Genomic DNA, 24,230 nt, shown 5'->3' with positions numbered 1-24,230 from the left:
CAGTGACACTCCACTCACACTATTTGTGTGATCTTTTGATCTCTCTGATTATAAATTCTGTGCCTGGGGGTTCCCTCTTCTCTTCACCAGATAAAGGGGCAGTGCTCCTAAAGTTTGTGATTTCAAATAAACCTGTTGGACTATAACCTTCGTCTCCCAGGCCAACACCGGTACATCTACATCACAATTATTGAGGCTAACTTGTAGATTTCAGATTTATTAATTGAATTCCAATGCCACGAACTGGCCTGCTAGAATTTGAAGCTATGCTTTTGTCAGAAGACAGGATTTTATTTAGAGACAAGAACAAAGAAGGTAAGAGATAGGTGTTATGATCCCAGCTGATGGCCACACCGGGCAAGTCAGATCCCAGCATGAAACTTGCTTGGTAGTCATAATGTTTATTTTTGCAGGTTATTTAATTTGGTGGTCAGTCACTGAACATTTGCAAAAGGCTGCCACTTTATTTGTTAACAAAACAAGACCAAAGTTTATTATACCTAAAACAAATAAAATTACCCTCTATATTACACTGTCCAAGAACTAACTGAACCAGTCTCTGTCTCCTACCATCAGGCCAATTTTGTATCCAATTGGTGAGCTCTCCCTGAATCCCATGTGATCTAATTTTACTAATCAGTCTACCAAGAGAACCGTGTCAAAAGCTTTACTAAAGTCTCGGTTAACAACTGCTCTGCCCGCATCAATCTTCTTGGTTACATCCTCAGAAAACTGAATCAAGTTTGTTAGATACAATTTCCCATACACAAAACTATGCTGACTATCCCTAATCAGTCCTTGCCTTTCTAAATGCATGCAAATCCTATCTCTCAAAGTCCCCTCCAACAACTTATACCACTGATCAGCTGATGTTTCAGAGGATGCTCGAAGACAGGAACTTGGATTTTCTATTGCACTGAAAGAGAACATATCCAACTCAAAACGTCTGCCTCACTCTACCACCTCTCACCAAAAGCCAGTATCAAACCCAAACTAATCCCACTGTCTCACTCTCTCAATAGCCCTGTATCAATTCCAAACTAATTGCCTCATTCTCTTCCCATTACCCTGTAACAATCTCAGATCAATCCTAATTCCTGCTCTCTCCTCACAGCCCTATATCAATCCTAATCTAAACCTACAAGCAAGTGGTTAGGATCTAGAGTATACTATCTGAGAATGTGATTGAAGATGATGACTTTCAAAAGGGATTTGGATGAGCAGCTGAGGAGAGAGAAAACAGAAAACAGAGCTAGAGGAAAAGAGCAGGGTCGTAAGACCCGATGTGTTGCTGTTGCAGAGTGCTGGAATGGGCATAAAAGGCAAGGGGCCTTTTCCTGTGCTGTATCCTTTCTGTGGTTCCATATCAATGGCATTCCTGGTGTTCCAGATGTCATTTTTTAATTAAAGTCATTTGTTAAACATGCATGGCCTGTAACAAATCGATACTGGCTGTCCTTGCTTCTCAATGTTCATTTAGTTTATTGCAACTGACAGGTTGCCTCCTAGTATTTACAACCACATTCTCCTCCGAGAGATGTTTAAGGAGAACTGGAAATTGTTACCTGGAGGCTACAGCATTTCTTCAGTGACCTCTTTCAGCAACATAGGGTACTGCCTGAAAATAAAAACACTGGGAGAATCTTAAAGTAGTTTAAAATTGTTGTAATTGTTCAAGATTTGGGATTCTTGCATTTGTCCTGATGAGCATAACATTCTTAACAAGACTCAAACAATTGGATCATTCTGACGTGCACAGCGCTTATAAAGGCAGATTGCAAGTCACATTTTCAATCTGCAACTTTGCATTATTTCACTGACACGACTATAACCCCCAATACATTGAGTTCACCATCAGTCTGAATTGGACAGGCTTGTGGGAATATGTTAGAGCTGTACTGAACTTTGGTGCGGTCATAAGAACCATGGAGTAACTGTGTGCAGTTCTGGTCACCACACTGAAGGAATAAATAGTTGAGTACACACATCTCCTCCTCAAGACTTACTTTCCTCCTTTAATATAACCTTCCTTTTTCATCAGCAATGAGATAATGGCCAGATAATCAGTCAGAGAGTCATAGAGATGGGCAGCACAGAAACAGACCCTTCGGTCCAACTCGTCCATGCTGACCAGATATCCTAACCTAATCTAGTCCCATTTGCCAGCGCTTGACCCATATCCCCCAAATCCTTCCTATTCATATAGCCATCCAGATGCTTTTTAAATGTTGCAGTTGTACCAGCCTCCACCACTTCCTCTGGCAGCTCATTCCATACACGCACCACCCTCCACATGAACAAGTTGCCCCTTAGGTCCCTTTTATACTTTTCCCCTCTCACCCTAAACCTATGCCCTCTAGTCCATATCTAGTTATGAACTCCCCCACCCAGGGAAAAGACCTTGTCTGTTTACCCTATCCATGCCCCTCGTGATTTTATAAGCCTCTATAAGGTCACCCCTCAGCCTCTGATGCTCGAGGTTGTTGATTGAGAGCACTATAATTTAATTCTACTTTCCCATCCTCTCCCTGTAACTCTGCACAATATTTCTATTTAAGTAACCAACTAATGCCACCTTGAATTCTCAATTGAACATCTCATCAGCACCTCTGACAGTACAGCACTCCATCAGTACTGCACTGGAGTGCCAGCCTTGATGTTCATGTTTACATTCTAGAGTAGGATTTGACCTCAAATCTTTAAGAGGTGAAAATATTCCAACTAAGCCATGGCTAGTCTACAAATTGTACATTACCCCTGCATAAAATTCTACTTTACCAATCCCTGTATCTAAATGGGTATACATTATGATAAAAAATATCTTGCGTCCAAACCGGACAGACGGTTTAAGGAGTTGTCCGAACATATTCCAATGTCATGATTCACTGAGATAGCTTATAGGAAACCAAGCCTCACTATTCCTGCAGTCACCACTGAAGTTAAAGATGTTTAATAATACACAAAAGTGTTTTGAAACCAAATTGATTAAAAATACATACTGGGTTTCTGTACCGAACAGGAATCACTATTTATTAAAAGTAATCAGACTCTGGCTACAGGTAAATAGTTATAAACTATTGGCATATTATATTACTGCTATCGGAAAGATGTTGTGAAACTTGAAGAGGCTGAGAAAAGATTTACAAGGATGTTGCCAGGGTTGGAGGGCCTGAGCTAGAGGGAGAGGCTGAATAGGCTGGGACTATTTTACCTGGAGCATTGGAGGATGCGGAGTGACCTTATATAACTTTGTAAAATCATGGGGGGGCATGGATGGAGTGTATAGCCAATGTCTTTGCCCCAGGGTAAGGGAGTCCATAACTAGAGGGCATAATGAGAGCTGAAAGATTTAAAAGGGATCTGAGGGGCATCTTTTTAACACAGAGGCTGTCTGGAATGAGCTGCCAAAGGAAGCGGTGGAGACTGATACACTTACAACATTTAAAAGGTATCTGAATGGGTACATGAATAGGAAGTATTTAGAGGGATATGGGCCAAATACAGGCAAATGGGACTAGATTAATGTAGAATATCTGGCCAGCATGGACGGGTTGGACCGAAGTATCTTTTCCCATGCTGTACAGCTGTATGATTCTAGGAAACTACTATCCAAAACTCCAGTCCCTTTGTTAACACACACACTCTTTCTCTCTCTCTCTCACACACACACACACACACACGCATGTACGCACGTACGCATGCACGTACACATACAGATGCGCGCACACACATGAGCACACACAGACACTCACATTATGACAGAGGGAGAAGAAAGTGGGAAACATAATTCCGTTCTCTTTGTTCATGGAGTGGGCCGGGGAGAGGAAGTGCCTTCAACAGCCTGAATCCTAAAATTTGGAATTAACCTTCTCTGAACCTTTCTAACTCTTTACTTCTCACAACGCCGTTAAGACAACCCTTAAAATCTTCTTGTCTGCTTCCCCCTGTAGTTCAGCATTACGTTTTGTCTGATGTTATTCCTGTTAGGTACCTTGAGGTGTCTTACTAAGTCACAGCTTTATAAATATAATTTGTTGATGTTGGCAGGAATTTTTAAAAATCACAAAGTTGAAAGCTGGACAAGAGATACAGCCTCTGACCCACAGCTAATGCTTAAGGGCACAAGTGAGAATGGAATATGGGTGATTTTTACAAAGGGAATAAAATATAGATTTAAGCTAAGTTTTTAAGATTTATTGTAGTGGTACAGGACCCTGGTAAGACCACATCTAGAGTTACTGCATACAGTTTTGGTGTCATCAGTTAAAAGACAATATAATGGCATTAGAAGCAGTACAGGAAAGATTCATTTGATTCCCTTCTGGAATATGTAAGATCTTGAGGGAACTGGACCAGTACAATGTTTCCTCTTGTAGCTGAGATTAATACCAAGAATCTGGGTTCGCAATTTAAGACAGGATTGAGAATTTTTTTCTGTCAGAGGATCTTTAGAATATGGAATTTTCTGGAGGCTCGCTCTTTACATCCATTCATGGCTGAATTAGATATTTAATAGACAAAGAATTATTGGGGGAGGACAGGGAGGTGGAGATGAGACCACATCAATATTAGCTATGATCTTACTGAATGTTGGAACAGGCCTGATGGGCTGAATGGCCTCCTCCTGCCCCTATGTTCCCTGTAATTGACTCAATAAATACTTTTTTAAAAGATATATTCCAACCACATAAATGGCAAACAGTTATCAACAACTTTGTTCAATTAAATGAGTTGAGCATTTCTGTTAGACCATAAGACACAGGAGCAGTATTAGCCATTCAATCCATCAAGTTTGCTTTGCTGTTCAATGAGATCATAGCTGATCTGATAATCCTCAACTCTAGTCTCCTTCCTTGATTCGCTTCCTGATTAAAAATGGGTCTAGCTACATACTTAACGCCTCACAGCCCTCTGCAGTAAAGAATTCCCTAGATTCAATCCCCTGTGACAGAATAAATTTCTCCTCATTTCTATCTTAAATGGATGACTCTGAGATTATTCCTTCTGGTCCAAGTCTCTGTCACAAAGGGAAATATCCTTTCTGCATCTATCTGGTTAAGACCGGTTAAGAATCGTGTGTGTTTCAATAAAGTCTCTTGTCATTCTTCTGGACTCTGATGAGTGCAAGCCCAACCTACTACAAACTTCACCTCATAAGAACATCCCTCTATAACTGGAATGAACTTTGTCTGAACCGTCTCCAATGCCAATATATCTCTCCTTAGATAAAGAGACTGAAACTTCCACCGTATTCCAAGTGTATTCTGACTAATGCCTTGTAATAATTTTAGCAAAAATCTCCCTACGTGTGTACTCCATTCACCATGAAATAAAAGCCAATGTTCCACCTGCCTTCCCTATTATCCATTGAACATGCTTGCAGGTGTAATGTCAAATCCTCCCAGGAAAACACAGCCACAAATATCTGCTTGTGTGATGCAATGTTTCACTCACTCTTTAAAGAGGCTCCTTGCTCCCAGGTTCTCCATCATGGTTTGGAAGTGGTGCTCCTCCTCATCATCAGCTGTTACCAACTGTTGGGTACATTGATTCAGGTACAGGCTCTCAGGCTGATCCTGGCTTCTCTTTAACTTGTCTACAATTGTCTTTTCTCCAAACAGGAACTGACCTGAATGTGTGAAAATTCCAAATATTTCTCAGTCAGTAAATATATCATGGAGTGATTACAGCAAGAAAAGGGACTCTTCAGCCCATTGTTCCCTTACTGGCTCAGTGCAGGAGTCACTTTGCTGGTCTCACAGTCCTCTTTTACATTGCCATAAATTGCTCTTCAGCAGTTTAGGAACAGGCACTTTCTGGTTCAATCGAATGTCTAATTCAGATGATGGCTGTCCATTAACTGACTCAGTACAGTCTCGCTATGGACAGATATTACGTGCCCTTGCTGGTTGTGTTTTTGATGGTGGAAAGGGCTTGTAAACAGAGCAGGTTCTCACCCCACCACGTTCTCACTCACACAACACTCGGTCACAAGCTCAGCCCCATAATAACGTGGGTGTTGAAGTCAACAGCCCACCCTCCAAATATAAATCAATAATTAAGGTTCAATTGGGGCTTGCTAAAATCAAACACAGAACTGCGGAAGGTCTGAAACAAAATCAGAATGTGCTGGAGAAACTTAGCAGGTCTGGCAGCATCTACAGAGAGAAACTTTGGCAGTACCTATGGAGAGACCTGAAACATTGACTTTGCTTCCTGTCCACAAATATGGCCAGACCTGCTGAGTTTCTCCAGCAATTTCTTGTCTTCAGCTTGTTAAAATCTCCATTATCCCGATATTACACTGCACCTGCCATAATACAATAGGCATAGGGATTTCTGCGGTACAATGGTGGTGCCACTGCCTTTAGGCTGGAGGGTTTGGGGTCAAGGGCCACCTGCCCTGGGATATCAGAACAGGTCAATTCAAAGCAATTACAGCACACGGCTGTTACAATTCGGTGGTAGCATTCCAATAATTAAAACATGACACTCCAGGTTCAAGACCCACTCGCTCTCGAGATGAGTCATAGCATATCCATACAGGTTAATTGAAAAAACTGACGTTGGTGTAGCTTGTTTCCTTTTAAGAAGTGGGCTAGGGGGGTCAAAATGTGTGGTGCTGGAAAAGCACAGCCAGTCAGGCAGCATCGAAGGAGCAGGAGAATCGACGTTTCGAGCATAAGCTCTTCATCAGGAATGCGGGGTGGGGCGGGCAAGGGGGCTGAGAGATAAATGAGAGGAGACTGCGGCTGAAGGGAAGGTAGCTAGTAATGCGATAGGTGGATAAAGGTGGGGGGGAGGTGATGGTGATAAGTCAGAGTGGAGGATGGAGCCGATAGGTGGGAAGGAAGATGGACGGGTAGGATAGTTCAAGATGGTGGTGCCGAGTTGGAGGCTTGGATCTGGGATAAGGTGGGAGGAGGGGAAATGAGGAAACTGCTGAAGTGGACATTGAGCCCGTGTGTTTGGAGGGTCCCAAGGCAGAAGATGAGGCGTTCTTCCACCAGGTGACCAGAATCTGATGGTGGAGGAGGTCAAGGACTTTCATATCCCTGGTGGAGTGGGAGGCAGAGTTGAAGTATTCAGCCACAGGGTGGTAGGGTGGTTGGTGCAGGTGTCCCAGAGATGTTCTCTGAAACGTTCTGCAAGTTTTCTCCCCAATGTACAGAAGACCAAATCAGGAGCAATGGACAAATAGATGATGTGTGTGGAGGTGCAGGAAAATCTCTGCCAGATATGAAAGGATTCTTTGGGTCCTTGGATGGAGGTGAGGGGGGAGGTGTGGGCGCAGGTATTATACCTCTTGCGGTGTCAAGTGAAGGTGTCGGGAGTGAAGGGTGGGTTGGTGGGGGGGGCATGGACCTGACTAGGGAGTCACGGAGGGAATGGTCTCTGTGGAAAGCACATAGGGGTGGGGAGGGAAATATGTCTCTGGTCGTGGAGTCTGTTTATAGGTGATGTAAATGGTGGAGGACAATGCATTGTAACTGGAGGTTTGTGGGGTAGAAGGTGAGGACCAGGGGCATTCTGTCCTTGTTCCAATTGGAGGTGTGGGGTTCACGGGTGGAGGTGCGGGAAGTGAAGGAGATGTGCTGGAGGGCATCGTTGACCATGTGGGAGGGGAAATTGTGGTTCTTGAAGAAGGAGACCATCCTGGATGTTCCGTGATGGAATTGGTCCTCCTGGGAGCAGATGCGGCAGAGGCAGAGGAATTGGGAATAAGGGATAATGTTTTTACAGGAGGTAGGTAGGGAGGAGGTGTAGTCCAGGTAGCTGTGGGAGTCAGTCGGTTTGAAGTAGATCAGAAGTTGAATGCTATCCCTTACTCCGCAATTCCTCCACCTCTGCCCCAAAGGATCCTTCTACATCAGGCAGAAATTTCCCTGCACCTCCACGTACATCATCTACTTGTCCATTGCTCCTGATGTGGTCTCCTGTACATTGGGGAGACAGGATGCCAACTTGTGGAATATTTCAGAGAAATCCCTGGGACACAAGCACTAAACAACCCCACTGCCCTGTGGCTGAACACTTCAACTCCCACTCCCACTTCCACTCTGCCAAGGACATGCAAGTCTTGGGCTTCCTCCACTATCAGATTTTAGCCATCTGACGCCTGGACGAAGAATGCCTCATTTTCCTCCTTGGGACCCTCAAACTACACGGAATCAGTGTCGATTTCAGCAGTTTCCTCATTTCCCCTCACTCTACCTTATCCCAGATCCAACCCTCCAACTCGGCATCTTCCTTCCCATCTGTCGGCTCCACCCTCTTCTCTAAGCTATCACCATTACCTCCCACCTTCATCTACCTATTGATCTCTAACATCTGCAATCTTTACTTTTTCCCTTCAGGATGTGCCTTTTGTCCCTCAGTGGCATGTCCCTTAAGTGGCATGTCCCTTAAGATAACAGTACCTTCTTCCTTTCTACCTGTACATACATTAAAACTTACTCCAATTCCATCCCCCTACCAAAAAAAACACAACCTGACCAAAATCCCCAGCATACCTCACTCCGGGATTGATCCAGCAACCTCTATGGGGTCCTAACAATCACCATTACCATGTGTGAGCACTGTTAGGACCACTCAAGAGAGTTCGGCCTCCGGCCACTGAGGGGCAGAAGTCGCACTCTGCTCTAATTTAGCCGCCCACAGTGAATATGTCTGTTCTATGTCTGTTGGCTTGCCATTGTCTTTTCTACCCCCTTGAGGGAGCCATCTGCCCAGCCGTCCTGTAATTTTCCGTCCTACATCAATTCAATGTGATGCCACATATACTTTGGAACACAATGGAAAGCACACTGTAAAATCCATCTGCTTCCAAGAGTGTTTTTCCTCAATATCTTGCAGTTTTACCTTTTCTTTAGTCTTCACTCATCTGAAAATGTTTGCCAGGAGTTTCCACTTTGGGTAACTGAGTGAGCTTTCTGATATGATGCTTTTTTGCAAGTTATCACTCAAACACACTTCTACCTGGCAGACTGGCAAATCCACCTTGACTAAGCACAATCAGTCAAAGTTTTGAGAACTTTCTGTTTGCATTACAACATATCCCTTGGTGTACCCTGGCACAGTTTCAATAACCCAGCTGAACATGCGTTTATCAGTTTACTCAGTGTATCCAGTCCATCGACTGTGTACAACCTGTCAATAACTCAAAGGGCTTTAAAAATATAAACATGATCATTTACTTATTAAACTGGTGTGCAGTTTCCTCATAAATTAATAGCTAATAGTTAATACATTAGTAATTTTGAAACATGTCCATTTGTGATATTGAGTTGAACTGTATGAAGTACTGAATATCCTGTTCCTCACCCTAGTAGGGGAGTCAGGAAGCTCTCTAGATACCAACTGACATGCCTGGGTGATGGGGATGGGAGGATGAGGAGAGACAACACAGTTTGAGAGGGAGATGGAAGACAGGAGAGTGTAACACCTTGCTGGGAGAAAGCCTCAAAAGGGTTAAGGGGGTTCCAATAAAACGGGGATCGCTCCCCTGCCAAGTCTACCACAAACCCACACAATGAAAGTCACCCTCTTGGAGTGGACATCACCCACTTCAGGTAGAATCCCAACAGCATTGCAGTGAGGCCTTTAGATTGGCGTTGACCACTTATGTACCATCCTGAATTAACCCACTGGTAGGTGGGCTGCCAGCTGTGCCATGGGAAATACCACAGTGAGGGCAGGAGTGGACAAGTAAACAGCGGGCAGGATACTTTGCACATGTATGACCCACCTCCACGTGCCACAAATTTACAACCACCTGAGGGGAGTTTAAAATGCGGCCCATTGTGTACAGAAAGAAAAGAGGTTTAATTTTTAATGTTAAACGTTGAGTTCTCAGAAGTATGCAAATGAGCACAATTATCAGAAACTTCATCCTGGTGACTGGTTTGATTGGATTAACATGATCGGGGAGTAAACTTCCTGCACACGTTTTCTTTAGATGAACACAAGAAGCTCGATTTTCGATTAAAGTTCTTCAATCTTTTATACTGAATTAGCTAAATTTGCCAAATTAGACCTAAAAAGCCAACAAAGTCTCATGAAAACTCTTTAGGCTGTTATGTCCAGTGCCAATACCACTTATACCATATCCTCTCCTGACTCTCCAAAGCCTGTCCACCACCTACAAGGCACAAGGCAGGAATGTGATGAATTTTCCACACTTGCTTTGATGGGTGCAGCTCCAACAACAGTCAAGAAGCTTGACACCATCCAGGACAAAGTAGCCCACTTGATTGGCACCACATCCACAAACACCCACTCCCAGCACTCAGTAGCAAGAGTGTGTATTTCACTTATAAGATGCGCTAGAAACTCACCAAGGCTTCTTCACCAGCACCTGTGACTCCTACCATCCTAAAGTATAAGAGCAGCAAATACATGGGAACTCCATTACCTGCAAGTTCCCCTCCAAGCCACTCACCATCCTGCCTTGGAAATATATCACCATTCCTTCACTGTCAAAATCCTGGAATTCCCTCCCTAATGGCATTGTGGGTCTATCTACATCGAATCTTCTGGTCAAAGAAAATATCACAGCTGCTGAAGGAGGGCACTATGGAGGACTTGAGCAGTGAGGCAATATGGGCAGAACTCAGAAATAGGAAGGGTGCAGTAACAATGTTGGGATTGTACTACAGGCCTCCCAACAGCAAGCATGAGGTAGAGGTACAAATATGTAGAGAGATCGTGGAAAGATGTCGGAGCAACAGGGTAATGGTGATAGGAGATTTTAATTTTCCCAATATTGACTGGGTTTCACTTGGTGTTAGAGGACTGGATGGAGCAGAATTTGTAAGGAGCATCCAGGAGGGTTTTCTAGAGCAGTATGTAAATAGTCCAACTTGTGAAGGGGCCATACTGGCCCTGGTGTTGGGGAATGAGCCCAGCCAGGTGGTTGAAGTTTCAGTGTGGGATTACTTTGGGAATAGTGATCACAATGCAATAATTTTAGAATACTCATGGACAAATATGAGAGTGGTCCTAAAGGAAGAGGGATAAGTTGGGGGAAGGCCAACTGTATCAAAACTCGGCAGGAGCTGAGGAATGTAGATTAGGAAGCAGCTTTTTGAAGGGAAATCCACATTCGATATGTGAGAGGTTGATTAGAGTTCAGGAGAGATATGTTCCTGTGAAAAAGAGGGATAGAAATGGCAACATTAGGGAACCATGGCTGACAGGTGAAATTGAGAGACTAGCTAAGAGGAAAAAAGATGCATACATAAGGTCTAGGCGACTGAAGACAGATGAAGCTTTGGAAGAATATTGGGAATGCAGGATCAATCAGAAATGAGGAATTAAGAGGGCTAGAAGGGGTCATGAGATATCCTTAGTGAGCAGGGTTAAGGAAAACCCCAAAGCCTTTTATTCATATTTAAGAAGCAAGAGGGTAACAAGGGAAATGGTTGGCCCACTCAAGGACAAAGGAGGAAAGCTATGCTTGAAGTCAGAGAAAATGGGTGAGATTCTTAACGAGTACTTTACATCGGTATTCACCGAGGAGAGGGAAATGGTGGATGTTGAGTTAAGGATAGAGCTTTGAGTACTCTCGGTCAAGTCGGCATAAGGAGGAAGGAATTGTTGTGTATTCTAAAAGGCATTAAGGTGGCCAAGTCACCGGTCCAAATGGGATCTATCACAGGTTACTGAGGGAAGCGAGAGAGGAAATAGCTGGGGCTTTAACAGATAAGGACGGCACAGTGGTTCAATGATTAGCACTGCTGCCTCACAGCACCAGGAACCTGGGTTCGATTCCAGCCTCGGGCAACTGTCTGCATGGGTTTCCTCCAGGTATTCCTGTTTCCTCCCATAGTCCAAAATCATACAGGTCAGGTGAATTGGCCATGCAAAATTGCCCACGGTGTTAGGTGCATTAGTCAGAGGGAAATGGGTTTGGGTGGGTTACACTTCGGAGAGTTGGTGTGGACTTGTTGGGCTGAAAGGCCTGTTCCCACACTGTAGGGACCTACTTTAATATCTTTGCAGCATCCTTGAAAATGGGAGAGGTCCTAGAGGACTGGAGAAATGCTAATGTTGTCCCCTTGTTTAAGAAGGGTAGCAGGAATAATCCAGGTAAATACAGACCTGTGAGCCTGACGTTAATGATAGGGAAGCTACGAGAAGATACTAAGGGATAGGATATATACCCATTTGGACGAAAATGGGCTTATCAGTGATAGGCAGCATGGTTTTGTGCAGGGAAGAGCATGTCTTACAAACCTAATAGAATTCTTTGAAGAGGTGACAAAGTTGGTTGATGAGGGAAAGGATGTAGATGTCATATACATGGACTTTGTAAGGCATCTGATAAGGTTCCCCATGGTAGGTTGATGAAGAAGGTGAAGCCGCATGGAGTCCAGGGTGTTCTAGCTAGATATATAGAGAACTGGTTGGACAACAGGAGACACAGAGTAGTAGTGGAAGGGAGCTTCTCAAAATGGAGACCTGTGACCAGTGGTGTCCCACAGGGATCTGTGCTGGGACTGCTGTTGATTGTAATATGACTTGCAAGAAGGTGAAGGTTGCCTCATTAGCAAGTTTGCAGGTGACAAGTAGTTGGTGAAGTAGCTGATAGTGAAGGGGACTGTCACAGAATATAGCACAATATAGATAGATTGGAGAGATGGACAGAGAACTGGCAGATGGAGTTCAATACGGGCACATGCGAGGTGATGCATTTTGGAAGATGCAATTCAAGAGTGAACTATACTGTAAATGGAAAAGTCCTGGGGAAAAGCAATTTTCAGAGAGATATGGGTATTTAGGTCCATTGATAACTTTACAGTGTGGAAACAGGCCCTTCGGCCCAACAAGTCCACACCGACCTTCCGAAGAGGAGCCCATCCAGACCCATTCCCCCCTTCACCTAACACTACAGGCAATTTAGCATGGCCAATTCACCTAACCTGCACGTTTTTGGATTGTGGGAGGAAACCCACGCAGACACAGGGAGAATGTGCAAACTCCACACAGACAGTTGCCTGAGACGGGAATTGAACCTAAGTCTCTGGCACTGTGAGGCAGCAGTGCTAACCACTGTGCCACCCCTGAAGGTGGCAACACAGGTCAGTAGAGTGGTCAAGAAGGCATACGGCATGCTTTCCATCATCGGAGGAGGTATTGAGTACAAGATTGGCAGGTCATGTTACAGTTGTATTAGACTATGGTTCGGCCACATTTGGAATACTGTGTACAGTTCTGGTTGCCACATTACCAAAAGGATGTGGATGCTTTGGAGAGGGTGCAGAGGAGGTTCACCAGGATGTTGCCTGTTATGGAGGGTGCAGGCTATGAGGAGAGGTTGTTTAGATTAGGAATATTTTCATTCGAAAGGTTGTAGTTGAGGGGGGACCTGATTGAGGCCTACAAAATCATGAGAGGTGGATAATAAGAAATCTTTTCCCAGAGTGGAGGTCTCAATTAGTAGGGGGTCACAAGTTCAAAGTAAGAGGGGAAAAGTTTAGGGGAGATATACAGGGAAAGTTCTTTAAGCAGAGGATGGTGGGTGCCTGGAATGCGTTGCCAGCGGAGGTGGTAGGGGTGGGAATGATAGCATCACTTAAGCTGTATCTAGACAGATACATGAATGGGCAGGGAGCAGAGGGATACAGATCCTTAGAAAATAGATGGCAGGTTTAGATAGAGGATCTGAATCGATGCAGGTTTGGAGGGCCGAAGGGCCTGTTCCTGTGCTATAATTGTCTTTGTTCTTCTAGTTCTTGAATGAATTGCAGCAGTTCAAGAAGACATCACCTTCTCCAGAAAAATTAGGGATTGGCCACACATGTTGGACCAGTCAGTGATATCCACTTTTCGTGAATGGATAAATGGAAAAGAGAAAAGTCCAAGAATTGTCATGGTATAAACTCTCTTGACAGAAATTTAAGGGTGAAATTAAGGCTGTGAACTTACTAAATCCTGTGGTAAACTCCTCCAAGGTCAGGGAGCCATTCTGATCAGCATCCAGGACATCGAACACATCCTGGAGTTCATTTGAACTGAGGGACAGCTCAGTCTGAAGGTGCTGCAAATAAACAAATCTTTCTCAGAAGTTTATTGTGATTAATTTTCTTTCAAAAATCAAGCTGCTTACATGCCATTTTTTAAATTCCATTCATGGGCTGTTGGCTCCACTGACTGGCCCACCCCTAATTGCCCTTTGATCTGATTGGCTTGATTCAGAGGGTAGTTAAGAGTCCACCACATTGCTGTGGATCTGGAATGACATTTAGACCAGATCAGGTAAAGATGCTAGATGTCTCTCAAGGATATTAGTGAACCAAATGGGATTTTACTGTCATTACAATTCCAGGTTTTGTTTTAAAAATCTATCTGCCATGGGTCTCCAGAGCACTAACCTGGGGTTCATGAGCTACTTGTATAGAGACGTTACCAGTGACAGGGAGGGATGAGACAATAAAACTACTTGATCACAGGAATTATGAATTTTTAAGGTGAAGCATTCAGATCTGGGTACAGATTTAGGTCAGTGAGCAAGGGTGATGTGGAATTGAGAATTGACACAGGTGAGGGTGGGTGAGATCAAGGTCATGGAGAGTGTAAGATAGGTCAAAATGACAGAGGGCTTGAATGGAGCTGACAAGGAAGACTTGTTTCCTCTAGCAGTGAGGTCAATTAACTGGAGACACAGTTTTAAGGTGACAGTAGATGGTTTGGGGAGACATGAGGAAACCTTTATCACCCATTGATAAAATTAATCTGGAATCCATTGCCTAGTTTGGGGGATGAGGTGAAAACCCTCAACTCATTTAAAAAAAGAACCTGGGTCTGTACCTGAAATACCTTAACCTGCAAGGCTATGCAATGGAACTGCAAAGTTGGATTAGAATGAGTAGCGTGTGTAGACACAATGGGGCGAATGACCTCTTTCTGTGCTGTCACACTTCTCCGGTTCTACAGGCAGCAAGGGGAAGTAATGGCCTCATGGTATTAAACTAGGTTATTAATGCAAAGGCCCATGTTAATGCTCTGTGGCACCTGGGTTCAAATCCCACCAGGGCCAGATGGTGGATTTTCCTGTTTACCAATGACCCATTATTGGGGAAAATCCATCAGGTTCACTTTTAGGGAAGAAAACGTTTGTATCTACCTGGTTTGGCCTACTTGTGACTCCCGGGCCATTACCTTCTAGGCAATTACGGTTGCGTAATAAATGCCAGCCTGGCCAGGAATACCCACATCTTGTGAATGAATGTCTTTTTAAAAAGCCAAGTGTGGACTCCAACAGATGAGACAGAAGGCATGGCTGAGAGTCTGGGCAGTAGCTGGCAGAGATGGGCAACACTCCCGAGGTGCTTTAGCAATAAATTCTGGAATTCCTTCTCTCAACATTTGCATCCCTGTCCCCAGTTTTAAGATTTTCCTTAAAGCACATCCCCTTGTGATAATTGCTAGGCTGATAGCAGAAAATGAGGATAATTAAAAGCTTCCTTGACAATATTTAAACTGGCGAGCGAACACATCAAAAAACTTACAGTCAGGAGAAAACAGGAAGTGTATCAACGGCTAGGCTTTCATAGATAAAGAGATTAACTCAAATTGGAACTAAAAATAGAAGCACTTAGCCTTCACAGGACAAATAAAAAAGAACACTGAGGCAAGTGTACAAGGGAAAGCTATAAAGGAAATACAAGCCAAAAGGCAGCTGATGGAAAATTATGAGGAAACGGCTGGCTTTCTAACTGTACATTAAGTGAAAAGGTCACATTGAGGGTTAAGAGATGGAGTAATGGAAGAAACTAAGAGGTGGAACAGTTGTTCTGAAAAGGTTTGGTAAAAACCTTTACCGCAATTCACAGCAAAAATGAATATTAAGACTGTCCAATCAGCAGAGGTTAGCATTGGATCTTTAGAGAGGGTTAGAGTAGCTAAGAAGGTAGAGTGACCACCAGAGGTGGAGAAAGGATAAATAGGGAGATTAGGATAATTAGTGAGATTAGGATAATTAGTGGAGTTATGCTAGTTAGAGTGGGTTAGAGTGATTAGATCACCAGAATGTAATAATTTGCATTCAAAGGTGTGGACGGCCATGTAGCACACAGCAGGGGTATTTGATCTTTTCGCATGGGGAACACATTTCAACTTTCCTGTTGTCATTAGACACCTTTGAGAAAATTTCAGAAAGACAATTATGGACGGCACAATGGCTAGCACTGCTACCTCACAGCGCCAGGGACACAGGTTCAATTCCAGCCTTGGGTGCCTGTCTGTGTGGAGTTTTCACATTCTCCCTGTGTGTGTGCGGATTTCCTCTGAGAGGTCCAGTGTCCTCCCACAATCCAAAGATGTGCAGGTTAGGTGAATTGGCCATGCAAAATTGCACATAGTGTTCAGGGATGTGTAGGTTAGGTGCATTAGGTAAATATAGGATAGGGGAATGGGTCTGCGTGGGTTACTCTTTGGAGGGTCAGGTTGGGCTGAAGGGCCTGTTTCCACACTATAGGGATTCTAAGACAAGGCTTGGCACAACAACAAGCACAAATTCCATGTATGAGACACTTGGGGGTTCAGGTACATAATGCTTTGAAAGTTGTGTCACAGGTTACCCAAATTAAACTCCATCTGCCACTCCTCAGCCCATTAGTCCAAATGATCAAGATTCCTTTGTAATCTTAGATAATCTTCTTCACTATCCACTATACCACCAATTTTGGCGTCAACCACAAACTTACTAACCGTGACTCTTAACTACCAGGACGTTGATTGTGAGGGATTCTGTGATAGTCGAGGGGGTTGATAGTTAGATTCTCCCTTGCTGCGGGTAGTCATGGCATGGTATTTGTGTGGCACAAATGATACTTATCACCTTTCAGCCCAAGCCTGGATATTGTGCTGGTTTTGCTGCATATGACAATGGACAGCTTCAGTATCTGAGGAACCATGAATGGTGCTGAACATTGTGCAATCATCACCGAACATCCCCACTTCTAACCTTATGGTGGAGGGAAGGTTATTGAGGAAGCATCTGAATATCTTCATGATTAGAACAAAAGACTGGAATTTATTCTATTTGCCACGTACTGTCCGAATTTCACCTTCTGGCTTTAGTCCTTTCAGATTAGGTTACAGCCATGATGTAAGGGGACCTCTGAAACTAATCAGAGGAAAGTTCTTTGGAGTGAACTATTGGCTATTTGTGTTGGATTATTCTTCTCCATCGGCAGTCCTCAAGGCTGAGGATGATTTTCTCTCACTCTAGCGTTAGTGACCAGTTCAGTACTAGATACACACATCCTTCTGTAGGGGTGGTAGGTGGTGTTTGAAGGGGAGACTGGATTGGATCCTTGGATTTTTGCATGCTCCTCCCACTGTTTGCACTTGACCACCTTGACTGCGCACATCAGAGATAGCTTCTTTACGAATTTGTTTTCTCCAAATTGGGAGGTCTCTGGCTAGAGATTTCCACAAGTCTGGAGGCATATTGCATTTTTTCAGCAAAGCTCTGAGGAGACTTTTGATAGTGGAAGATGAAAGGGTTATTGAGGATAAGGTAGACTGGGGCCTAGATAGTTTCCAAATTAAATCACATCCTATGCAGTTCACTAATACTGATGTATGCGTGAGGTTAGACATCATGCTTTGATATTTTGAGGTAGAAGGATGAAAAGACCTAACCAGGTTACTTGCTGAACTTAAAGGAATCTTTAGAGACAAACCATGGTGTGGATGTAGGGGAGTCCCTTCCTATAAAATAGTATCCTTATAACTGACATCCTAAGAAAGAGGTCTAGGTGAAAACAGAAATCTAATACATGTTGGAACACACCTTAAAGGAGTTCCCAAGAGATGGTCGTTCCAAAGCCAGATGCTTCAACCAAATTCAATATCAACTACAGAAAGCTCAATGTCATCACAAAGGCAGATTCCCACTCAATCCCCTACTTGGATGAATGTATTGACAGGGTTGGTTGTGCCAGATTTCTTACCAAAAGAGATTTGTTAAAGGGATATTGGTAAGTTTCTCTAACCCCCAGAGCTAAGGAAATATCTGTCTTTATCACGTTAGATGGTCTTTCCCAATGCCAGGTGATGTCATTTCAGCTAAAGATTGCTCCAGGGACTTTCCAGAGACTGATGAACTAAGTGAGAGCCAGTGTTCCTAATTGTGTAACAAGAACAGAAATTGCTGGAGTAACTCAGCAGTCTGGCAGCATCTGTGGATAAAGAAGCAAAATTTGTTTTGAAACCAGTGACCCTTCTTCAGAACTGATAGCAGCTGGGAAAAAGTGATATATGTTGAAAATAGCGGGTCGGAGTTGGGGGTGAGGAGTGGAGAAAAGGAGTAAGGAGATAGCTGGGAATGGAGTCCAGAAAGAGAGAACAACAGTTAGATGGATGGATGCTAGTATAGCAGTGTGAAAGAAAAGCTGATAATGGGGACTATGAGTAGGTGAAAATGTATTGGCTGTCCTGACAGGGCCTCAGGAATGGCTAAAGGACATGGGAGAAGGTGCTCAGGCCCTAAAATTGTTGAACTTGATATTGAGTCCTGAAGGGTCCCCAAGTGGAAATGGGGAGCTGTTCTTCCCCTTTTCCTGAAGATAGAGAGAGAGAGAGAGAGAGAGAGAGAGAGAAAGAGAGAAAGAAAGAGTGTGCGTGTGTGTGTGCACGATTGCATGTACATTTTGAAATACTTATAGTGATAAACATTTATATTTCTATATATACTGACTCTGTACATTAATTAATTCTCACACCTTTATTGACACTAAACCTATCATTGTGTTCATGATGGAACGCAGTTGACCTTTTTGTTTAAAAGCTGATCTAGATAAGGTATTTAATTCACTATCCTGGGAACTGGAAAGATTATGAAACTATTGTTCTTTTATATTGTGACCTTGTATGGACTGTCAGGTGAGCCGGCAGGTGGGCAAGTAGGTAGTCAGGAGGGCAGGTGGGCAGTCAGGTGGGAACGCAGGCAGTCAGGTAGGCAGATGAGCAGGCTGGCAGTCAGGTAGGAAGGCAGGTGGATGGGCAGGTGGGCAGATTACAGGTTCTAAGCTCCAATTCCCGGTGGCCATATTTAATTGGCATCCTGGCAGCACTTCACTCTCTGCAACACAGATCCAACCTCTGCTTATCACCCTTACTAACCCCTCAGAGAGCTGGGAGAAAGCAATATCATGGTTCAGTAATGCCTCCCTGGAGGTTCTCCTGAATGCTGTCCAGGAGAAGTGGGAAGTTATTTTTCCTGTGGGAAATTGCGGCCATTCTGACTGAAGAATGCAGCTTGGACAGGAGTGGCAGCAGAGGCCAGTTCCAGTGGGTTGCTGAGGTGAAGCTGGCTTCAGTGCTGTAAAAGCCGGAATGATTTAATTTGCAGGGCAGTGCAATGAATTACACTGACAACCAATTTAAGAGTGTCACCTAGGCTCACAGTGCAGCGTAGCTGTAAGCAGTGCTCCTTCTAATTTTCTTACCCAGTGCACAGCAATGCCCCGAACTGATTAGCGCAGTGTCGCTAAATGATATGCATGGAACATCAGAACAGCTGCGCACGTGTGCAGTCATGCAGTTTAAAGGATATGTTGTCTGTGTGCACTGGAAACTAAACTTATTTATAAATACTGCTGTATTCTTTGCAGACAGAAGGAACATGGATATTTACTGTGCCCATTTTGAGTCAACTAAATGGGCATTTTCGAGTTCATTCCTCAGGGCAACACTTTTAACCAACTAGAGTAGACCCTCCTAGTTTAATCAAAATTTGGAAGTTAACTGTCAGTCAGCATTACCCAGCACATTCTCCATTGTTACACCATTTCTGATCAGTATACAATGGCCAATCAATAAGCATTTTCCTCTTATACTGTGTACATTGGTTTTCCCCTTGAAATTGTATTCTTGCAGCTGTCTTGTTGAGTGATTAAAAACTCTGATAAAATGTATCCTTTCTCAGCATGTTATCATTTTTGGTGGGTTAGGAAGGTTAGTCTTCAGTCATACAGGGCATTGGCAAGACCACATTGGGAGTACTGTGTACAGTACTGGTCTTCTGATTTAAGGAAATATGTAAATATGCTGGAAGCAGTTTCAGAAAAGGTTTTGTGGAACATAGCTAGAATGGTTGCCTTATCTGAATGGGTCATAGAATCCCTGCAGTGCAGATAAAGGCCATTTGGCCCATTGAGCCTGCACTAACTCTCTGAACAACAACACACCCAGACACACCACCTACTCCATCCCCTTCACCCTGCAGTTAGCATGGCTAATCCATCTAGCCTACATGTCCCTGGACACTACGGTGCAATTTTACCATGGCCAATCCAACTAAGCTGCACACCTTTGGTCAGCCAGTCTAAGCTTATACCCACTGGAGTTTAGAAGATTAAGAGGTGACTTGATCGAAAGATGTAAAATCCTGAGGGTTCTTGATAGATGGATGCGGACCGGATGTTTTCTCTTGTGGGAGAATCTAGAACAAGGATCCACTGTTTGAGAAAAGAAGGGGTCGCCCATTTAAAATGGAGGGGAGAAGTGATTTCTTTTCTCACAGTGGATTGTGAATCTTTAGAACTCTTAGCATCAAAAGGTGGTGGAAACAGAGACCTTGAACCTTTATCCAGCCAAAGTAAATTGATTCTTGATCAGGAGGGGGGTGGACAATTATCAGGAGATAACCAGGAACATGGAGTAACTGGATCAACCATAACCTTACTGAATTTACAGCAGCTCAAAGGGTCGAATAGCCAACTCCTACTCCTAGCTCGTCTGTTTGTGCATAAAGACCATTATTTCATTGTGAGGATATGAACCGCACTGATATTGTTAGATTCTGGCTTGCGTGTGTTCTGACTGAATAGTCATTCAATAATGACCTGGTTTATTTCCCAGATCCTCTGGAATATTCCAGATGAAAGGCAACAAAAATACTCCGAGGGTCACTGTTGGATCCAACTGTTACAAGGTGCGAGGTCTGGTGTTCAACAGGCAATTTGCAAGTACCACAAAAATTACTTACCCCTTCAGAATTACAAAATGAAAAAAAACCCAGTCAAGAAAGGGCTCAGTAATCACAGCTTAAAAACACTTACAAAAAATTTCAGCAATCACATTTTAGAATTGCACAATAAAAGAACCATTGCCCCCTCCTGGAAATCTGCAGAAATGTTCAAACTGGAATGAAAATTATTCAACTCAACTCAAACAGTTTGTCCTTTTCCCTGATATTTTGGGGCTGTCAAGTGCAAAGAAAAAATATCAAAAAGGCTATTGCAATATTTGCTGGAAAATGAAGGAATGGATATTTTGCTACTGATTCAACCCAAACTAGCAGTGATTCAAAGACCCCAAGGTGAGGATCTGGGAACAGAGTTAAAATCTAACACCCTCCCCCTCCCAAGCCCCTTAGCAGCTGGGAAATACAAGTTGAATCTATTAATAAATCTGGGATATAAAGATTGTTGAACTGTGAAATTTTCAGATCAGGAGTTTTCGGACAGCAATGGCTGCCATACCAGCAGGTGCATGGCTCCTTTAAATCTCACAATTGTTGTTAACAGGTTGATCCCTGAGGCCTGAATCCTGAAGTAGCAAAAGTACCTTGTACTGAATAACTCTGTTGGTTTAAAAGCTCCCCCCTCCCGCCCCATTCCCCCACACCCCCACGGCCCCTTCACTCACAGGTCTCCCACAACCTCTGCTACATCCCTCAATGCCTCATTCTTCCTACAGCTCTCTCCTCCAATTGGGCTCACAGCAATTTTCAAAAGCTAAAATGGCGACAAAAGTTTGGTAAGCATTAACATAAAGTTAGTCTCAGTGATGATGACCATGAAACTATCATTGATTGTCATGAAGAAAAATCCATCTGGTTCACTAGTGTCCTGTAGGGAAGGAAATCTGCCATCCTAACCCAGTCTGGCCTACATGTGACTCCAGATCCTCAGCAATGTGGCTGACTTTTAGCTGTCCTCTGAAGAGGAAGTAGGAAGCCACTCAGTTCAAGGGGAATAAATGCTAGTGCTTGCCAGAGGTGCCCACATCCAATGAAAGAATGAGAAAAGAATGTTAGCTTTGGTGTAAGTGCAAATTCAATTCACCATAATGATAAAAACCAAGAGAGCTGCGAATGCTGAAAATCAGAAACAAAAACAGAAGTTGCTGGGAAAGCTCAGCAGGTCAGGCGGCATCTGTGAAGAGAAATCAGAGTAAACTTTTTGGGTCCAGTGACCCTTCCTCAGAATTGCTGAGCTTTTCCAGCAACTTCTGTTTTTGTCACTATAACAATGATGTGATTCAATTGGAATGGACTGATTGTATAGACTAGACTTGCACTCTTTAAGTTGGGATGTAACTGAGATGGTTGAGATGAGTAAAGGATACATTGGGGATGATAGCGAGAAACTGATTGCTCTCTTGGGTGAGGAGAGCTTAGAACTAAGGTGCAGAACCATCAAAGTCAAGCCAGGTTGTTTAGGGGTGACACCAGGGAGGAACTTAACCACATTGTGGGAGAGTGGAAATCTGAATCTCTCTCCCAGAAAGCTGTTGAGGTGGATGGGGTCAGGGATGGGGCAGGAGGGTTAATTTTTAATAGTTACAGGTATTAAGAGTAAGGGAACAAAAGTAGATGTATAGAGTTGACATAAATTCGTTCTCCTGTGTCTGCGTGAGTTTCCACTGGGTAATCTGGTTTCTTCCCACAGTCCAAAGATGTGCAGGTTAGGTGGGTTGGCCACAGTGTCAAAGAGGGGGTTGCAGGTTAGATAGATTAACTGTGGGAAATGCAGGGTAAGGTAGGTCTATGTGGGATGCTCTTCAGAGGATCAGTGCAGACTTATTGGACTGAATGGCCTCTTTCTACACTGTCGGGATTCTATACAGGCCAGCCACAATCCCGACTGAATGCATCCTTAGGAGCTGAATGGCTGACTCCTGTTCCTGAATATTGTTCTGTCAATGACGGCGATGAAGGCTTAAATGTACAAAATGGCTATAAATGCCCCTGAAGGGAAACATTCACTGATAGCCTGTCATCACCTGTAAGGCCCTGGCTTCCTGTCTGACAAAGAGCAAGAGATGCTGTGCACAAAGTGTTGTACTCTGACAGAAAAAGAATCCAAGACATTGGGAGGAGCAGAAATACATAAAGCTTCAGCTTGAATTATTTTGAAAGCTGGCTGAAGGATGCATTGTTGAATTTCAGACATTCCTTGAGCTTTTGTAAATCCGGGTTGCCAAATCTCACCTGCAAATCTGCTCGGTTAATAAATCCTTTCTCTTCTCGGTCACAGATCTGGAAGAATTCCCGGGATTTCTCCAGGAGTGCCAAATGTGCATGGTTTTGCAGCTCAGTGCTTTTCCCGTCAGCCATTACCAAAGCTCTCTGTGCTGATAAACCATTGTCGCCCTCCCTTTGGTCTTTACTTGTCATGTCTGCCGAGGGTACTTGTTCCAAAGCTTCCTTAGTCCAGTTCCAATAGATAAAGGCTACTTCAGGCTCGTTCTAGTCTTTGACATTCCAAGCAATAGCCTCTTTCTTTCAACTGGTGTCTGGGAAAGGGAAAAAATCCTTTTCAGAAAACTTTATTTTATCAATAAATTGGACTTCAGTACAAACTAAATGTTGAAGAAGAGCAGCAAACAAATACAACGTTGTTGTTTACTGAGTTGACTAACTCCATTACCAATGCTTAGAACCTGAACATTCAGCAGCACAATGCAAAGGCAATCAATACTGTACAATAACGTTTCAGAAATACCTGCTCAAGTTACGGACCTGGTCTACTTTCTAATTATTTCCAGATTACAGAATAGCCAGAAGAACAAAAAACATTCTATATTCATATTCTCAACATGACAAGAGGATGGAGCAATGATGACGTTATGCCTAAAATGTTCCAATCATTCAAATCAAATACAACAGGAAATGTCTTTATTGTTTAGAAGCCTGGCTTTTCTCAAGGACGGCCAGATATATCTCAGATTAACCTCTCGTTGTGAATTAGAAGGTTTGAGTCTTAAGCATAAAAGCCAGCCTGACCCTGCACAGTGCTGCACCATTGGAGGAGCTGTCGTTTAGAACATAAGAGCAGGTGTAGGCTATTTGACCCTTCAAGCCTGCTCCGACATTCAACAAGTTCATGAATGAACCATTTGTGGTCTCAACTGCACTTTCTTGTATGTCCCACCCAACATAGCTGACTCCCTTGTCTCTCTAACTCAGCCTTGAATTAATTTAATGACTA

General features: G+C 43.5%; 1 protein-coding gene across 1 annotated transcript in view; it reads right to left on the bottom strand.

The window, feature by feature from the left end:
- The window catches only part of cracr2aa (calcium release activated channel regulator 2Aa), a gene marked incomplete at its 5' end in the record, with an annotated part of 78,278 nt that extends 54,964 nt beyond the window's left edge, over nt 1-23,314 (bottom strand). Inside the window, 3 exons of the mRNA XM_043708892.1 lie at nt 5,455-5,629; nt 13,930-14,041; nt 23,231-23,314. Of these exons, the coding sequence (XP_043564827.1) occupies nt 5,455-5,629; nt 13,930-14,041; nt 23,231-23,314 (371 nt within the window). The remainder of the gene's footprint in view (nt 1-5,454; nt 5,630-13,929; nt 14,042-23,230) is intronic.
- Nucleotides 23,315-24,230: the final 916 nt, after the last annotated feature.

This window comes from Chiloscyllium plagiosum, chromosome 19, assembly GCF_004010195.1.
Source record: "Chiloscyllium plagiosum isolate BGI_BamShark_2017 chromosome 19, ASM401019v2, whole genome shotgun sequence".
Taxonomy (NCBI): Eukaryota; Metazoa; Chordata; class Chondrichthyes; order Orectolobiformes; family Hemiscylliidae; genus Chiloscyllium; species Chiloscyllium plagiosum.
This window is presented reverse-complemented; position numbering and strand designations above follow the sequence as displayed.